Raw genomic sequence first — 5848 nt, 5'->3', positions numbered from 1 at the left:
AACATTAGTATTCCTTGATCCGTCCCCTCTGCTCACTCCATTTTCCCTGAAGACCCTAGCAAGTGCCTTTTTTGGAGTCAGAGTAGAAATGGAGGCATTGGCATCTCAGAAGGCCAGTAGAAGGAAGTCCTCTTTATTCTCTCTTCAATTGCTTCAGTGTTCATATGTAGAATCTTATGATCATCAATTCTGCCAGCTATGTGTGGAACATCTAATTTGTTTGGGAATGGTGAGAATGAGAAATGAAATTGAGTCTTCCTCTTCTCTTTGTTTCAGATATTTTCCTGCATAATACCACAGTGTTTCCAGGAATCCCTGCAAAAATTACTTCATTACCTCTTCTATACACGGTATTTACAGCTCATAGTTTAAATAATATCCTCATTTCTGTTTTTTTTTTTAATGATGGGGAGCATGTGTATTTTTGTACCTGAGAGGGAAAGGCACTCTCAGTGGGGTCTCATCATGCCACCATCCCCTTTCCCTGGCATCCCAGCTCCTCGGAATCCTGCGTGCCCTTGCACATGGAACTCATGGCCGATTGTGTGGCTTCCAGCACTGCAGTCCAGTACACTACTGTGCTTCCTGGGTTGGCCCATTTTTATTATGAATTGTTACTGTCTTTTAGCTTCAAGAAGCTCTTCGTGGTTTCTAGCATGGTAAGGGGAAGGATGCTGGAAAGGATCAACAGTCCTGGGTTTGGAACCTCCATAATCTGCTCTTTGTCTCTGGGGTTTTGACATGTCTACAAGATATTTTTTAAGTGGGAAAATATTGACATGTATTTCTATGAAATCTATGTGAAGTGTTTCACATGTCTCTTGTTTAGTTCTATCTTATCTCAAGTCCAAAGGAAGTGTCTAGCCTTTCATTAGTTTGGTTACTGTTGTATAGACTCTTCCTAGAGAAGCCCCTGTGAACAAGCCCTATGCCTATTTTTCTTTCAGAAATCATACCTTCATTATCCTGCACCTGGTCGTACAAGGGATGGTTTATACTGAATACACCTGGGAAATATTTGGCTACTGTCAGGAGCTGGAGTTCTCCTTGTATTACCTTATTCTGCCCTACCTGCTCCTGGCTATAAACCTGAGTTTTTTCACCCTGACCTGTGTAGCCAATCCTGGTAAGTTGAGGCTAGTAGTACGCAGTTTAGTGACAGCTCGATTGTCTTCCTGAAAGTGCTGCAAGCAAGGAGTGGTCTCTTAAGGACTTTACAAAACATTTGATATGTAATATTTTCATCATCTAGATTTCAGTTTTGATTGTTTTAATAATTTTGTTGTTGTTGACCCATGGTTAATTAGAACTGCTGAAAATTTTCCCACATACTTTTAAAAATGTATTTTTTTGATATTTTTGTTTAATTGTGTTCTACAGAGAGCTTGTGATTTGTATGATCACTATTTCCTTCCAGAATTTTATGGATTCTTGTATTATACCCAAGCATATGATCAGATTTTGTAAATGTTCCATCGCCTTGAAAAGAGTATGTATTTTTTTTTCCCCAGAGGTTTTTGCTATAGGGCGCGCGTGCTCGCCAGAAAGATAGAGAGACAGAGAGATAGAAAGCAGGAAATCACCACCCAGGGGGGATGGCCACGCTGCAATCCTTTCTCCTCCAGTCTCTTCTTGGAATCTTGGGCATGCATGCACACGTGCCTGGCATGAGTTTCAGCCACCGGGTCCAGGACTTGAACTGCGGTCGGCTACATAGGAATTCAGCGACATAGCCATTACGCTAACTGCTGGTCCCAAGAGTATGTTTTTTCTAGTTCTTGCGTATAAGAACCATGTAAGTCCACTACATCAAGTTTAATTATATTCAAATCTCTGTTTTATCTATACTAATTTTTTACAAAGAGTTATGTATTAACTTTATTTATTCATTCATTTTAATTTGACCAGAGAGAGAAAGAGAGAGAGAGAGAGAGAGAGAGATTGAGAGAGAGAGAAAGGGAGGGAGGGAAAGTGAGAAAGCAAGCCACCAGGTCTGGGACTCGAACCGTGGTTGACCATGTGGGAGTGTCCATTGCCTTAACCACTACACCACCTGCTGGTCCCCTCTATACTAATTTTTTGTTGTTTTATCAGTTACTGAGAGCAGTATGTTATATTACTCTTGATGGTAGATTTGACAGTGTGTGTGTGATTTTTTTTTTTTTATGTCATCTTAATTTATTTTTTTCAAGAGAGCAAGCAAGAGAGAGTGAGAATGTATTGATGCCATGACCTATTCCCAGCCTTAAGCCAGCCCCGGAACACTGGCAGGTGTTTGCTACAATAATTTTTTCCCTCCATTTCTTCTTCTGGCCAGGAATCTGGACATTCATGCATACACAGTTGGTATGCTTTTCAAGCCACTCTAGGACTAGAACTACAGTCAGCCACGTGGAATCCACCATCCTTAGCCACTAGGCCACAGGGGCAACCCTATATGTGGATTCCTTTTTTCTTTTAAAGAATTATTTAATTTTATTTATTATTATTATTTTAATTCATCAGGGAGACAGAGAGAGGAAAAGTGAGAAGGCAAGTCTCCAGGTCAAAGACCCAAACCATGGTTGGCCATGTGGACATCTAGTGCCTTAACTACCATGCCACCTGCTGGCCCCCCTATTATGTATATTCTAGTTAATTACATTCAAGATTTGGTAAATCAAATCTTCTTTCTCATAGGAGGCCTCGTTTTTTTTTAAATCCTTTATTTATTTCTTCCATGAGAGACAGACAGAGAGACAGAGAGAGATACATCACTCCTAACAGAGTATTAACACTGCAGTCCACCTTCAGCCTCAGCCAGCCCTAGATTGTGGACTTACATGCCTGGCGTACTTAGGGAGGTGTCTGGATGAGAACCTAGAGCCTTTCCACATGGGTCAGCCTTACAGAGCATCACATTTTACTGCTGCAGTACCATTAGCACATCCTCACCTCCACTTTTTTTTTTTTTTGGAGAGGTTTTTGCTATAGGGCGCATGGGCTTGTCAAAGAGACAGAGAGAGATAGACAGAAAGCGAGAAATCACCCCGTAGGGGGGATGGCCATGCCGCAATCCCTTCTCCATTCTCCTCTCGGGATCTTGGGCACGCACGCACATGCGCCTGGCGTGAGTTTAAGCCACTGGGTCCGGGACTCGAATCGTGGTCAGCTACATGGGAGTCCAGCAACATAGCCATTATGCTAACTGCTGGTCCCTCTCCCCTACTTTTTAATGAGAGAAGTAAGAGGGCAGGACAGAGAGAGAGAGACTAAGGTTTTTTTTGACTGAGTCTCACCATGTTGAGATCCTCCTGTCTCAGTCTTTCAGTGAACTAGGACCTCAGGCATGTACCATTGCACCTGACTTGTTTAGATTTGACTGGCAACCAAATCTGGGCCTATAGTGAGTCTCACCAATAACGCTCTTCATTCTCAAGTCCACTTTGTCTGATATATTATTATACTCTTTTGTTTTGATAGCATTTGCCCTTTTTTTCCCCATCCTTTTACATTTAGACGTTTCCATCCTTAAAGCACCAATTAAACTTTTTCAAGTTTATGAATTCATTAACCAATGAATGGATAATTTGATAAACCCATTCAATGCAATGTTATTCAGCCAACAAAATGAATGACGTACAGATTCATGCTTCAACATAGATGAACCTTGAAAACATGTTGAGTGAAAAAAGCCAGATACAAAAGGTTATATGTTATATGATTCCATTTATTTAAAGTATCTAGAATAGGCAAATTCATTAAGACAGACAGTAGCTTAGTGGTTTCCAAAGCCTAGTGCCATTAGAGAGAAATAGGGAGTAACTGCTACATGGTTGACTACATGGGAATCCAGCGACATAGCCATTATGCTAACTGCTGGTCCCAAGAAAAGGCTTTTCTAGGTCTGAAATCTACACATACAATATCCCACAGAAACATTTCTTGGGCAGTACGTCCCACCATATGACAAAGGAAGGGCCACTATGCTCAAGGCTTAGGGTCATCTACTATACAAGTACATAAGACATTTTCTCAGTCACAGGTTTCTTTTGGGGATGATGAAAATGTTCTAAAATTGATTGTGATGATTGCACCACTCTGGGAATATACTAGAACTATTGAACTGTGCATTTTAAATGGGAGAATTAGGTTTATGAATTATATCTCAAAGAAGCATAAAAATGAATTACCAGAAATATTAAATACAGCAGTTTTAGTTGTGTTGTATTGGGACAGGTTTTGTGATCATTCGTCCACCATACTGCTTGAAACTGACATTTGTCCTTACTTTTTTCAGGCACCATAACAAAAGCAAATGAATTATTATTTCTTCAAATTTATGAATTTGATGAAATGATGTTTCCAAAGAATGTCAAGTGCCCCACTTGTGATTTAAGGAAACCAGCTCGATCCAAGCACTGCAGTAAGTGTGGCTCCTATGGCTCTAGCTGTAACCTCCACAGTGCACTAGTCTTTGCCTAGAAGAGAATGTGTTGTGAATCTAAAAGCAGAGCTGTCTGATCCCCAGATGAGGGAGTGGCCACTACTGGGAGAGGCTAGGAGAGGCTAGATAGTGGTTTCTTTCATATGACTGAGGGAATGTCTTATGTATTTGTATAGTAGATGACCCTTAGCCTTGGGCATAGTGGCCCTTCCTTTGTCATATGGTGGGACGTACTGCCCAAGAAATGTTTCTGTGGGATATTGTATGTGTAGATTTCAGACCTAGAAAAGCCTTTTCTTAGGACCAGCAGTTAGCATAATGGCTATGTCGCTGGATTCCCATGTAGTCAACCACAGTTCGAGTCCCAGACCCGGTAGCTTAAACTCACGCCAGGCGTGTGTGCATGTGTGCCCAAGATCCAGAGAGGAGAAAGGAGGAGAAGGGATTGCGGTGTGGCCATCCCCCCTGGGGGGTGATTTCTCGATTTCTGTCTCTCTGTCTCTGTCTGTCTGGTGAGTGCACATGCCCTATAGCAAAAATCTCTTTTTCTTTTAGGGCGTACCCAAGACTATAGACTAACAGAAATATCACGTGAGCTGCATATCTACTAGGCTCTGAAGTTCTAAAAGCTTGTTGACCACAGCTGCCATTTTTCCATACTCAAATTGCCAGCAGTCAGTTTATAAAACTCCCAGTAGGTGTACACAGTATCCTTGTGTCACCAAGGACCAACCAGGACCAATTCATTGTTTCTCTACAGGTGTATGTAACTGGTGTGTGCACCGTTTTGACCATCACTGTGTTTGGGTGAACAACTGCATTGGGGCATGGAATACCAGGTACTTCCTCATCTACCTCTTCACGTTGACAGCCTCAGCTGCCACCATGGCCATTGTGAGCACTGCGTTTCTAGTCCACTTGGCGGTGGTGTCTGATCTATACCAAGAGATTTATATCGATGACTTCGGACGCTTCCAGGTTATGGACACGGTCTTTCTTATTCAGGTAATTATGCTGTGGGCTGTAGGTTTCTAACTTTAGGTTTCAGAATTGGAAACAGGACATTTATTTTCCCAGTGAAATCATAGAGCTTGTATTTTTTATTTGTGTGTGTGTGTGGTATTTTAGACAGAATTTCTTTGTATCATGATCCTTCTGCCTTACCCTCCTGAGTAGCTGGGATTACAGATATTAGCTACCATGCCCATCTTTTAAAATGTTTTTTGGGGGGCTGGTCGGTGGTTAGGGGCACTGGACTCCCATGTGGCCGACCACAGTTTGAATCTCCTATGGCTCTAGCTGTAACCTCCACAGTGCACTAGTCTTTGCCTTGAAGAGAATGTGTTGTGAATCTAAAAGCAGAGCTGTCTGATCCCCAGATGAGGGAGTGGCCACTACTGGGAGAGGCTAAGAGGGGCTAAG

At 41.9% G+C, this 5848-nt stretch overlaps 1 protein-coding gene across 5 annotated transcripts in view; it reads left to right on the top strand.

Annotated features, from left to right (window-relative positions):
- The window catches only part of ZDHHC4 (zDHHC palmitoyltransferase 4), a 16475-nt gene that overhangs the window by 3767 nt on the left and 6860 nt on the right, over positions 1-5848 (top strand). For 4 of the 5 annotated variants that reach the window (XM_014585980.2, XM_014585979.2, XM_014585978.2 and 1 more), the window contains exons 5-9: positions 277-350; positions 948-1126; positions 4280-4405; positions 4982-5017; positions 5187-5431. In XM_014585980.2, the coding sequence (XP_014441466.1) occupies positions 277-350; positions 948-1126; positions 4280-4405; positions 4982-5017; positions 5187-5431 (660 nt within the window). The remainder of the gene's footprint in view (positions 1-276; positions 351-947; positions 1127-4279; positions 4406-4981; positions 5018-5186; positions 5432-5848) is intronic. The other variant, XM_006143627.3, reaches the window with a different exon arrangement.

Source organism: Tupaia chinensis, unplaced genomic scaffold (genome assembly GCF_000334495.1).
Source record: "Tupaia chinensis unplaced genomic scaffold, TupChi_1.0 Scaffold000101_1, whole genome shotgun sequence".
Taxonomy (NCBI): domain Eukaryota; kingdom Metazoa; phylum Chordata; class Mammalia; order Scandentia; family Tupaiidae; genus Tupaia; species Tupaia belangeri.
Note: the sequence above shows the minus strand (reverse complement) of the source record. Positions and strands in the feature narration are given on the sequence as shown.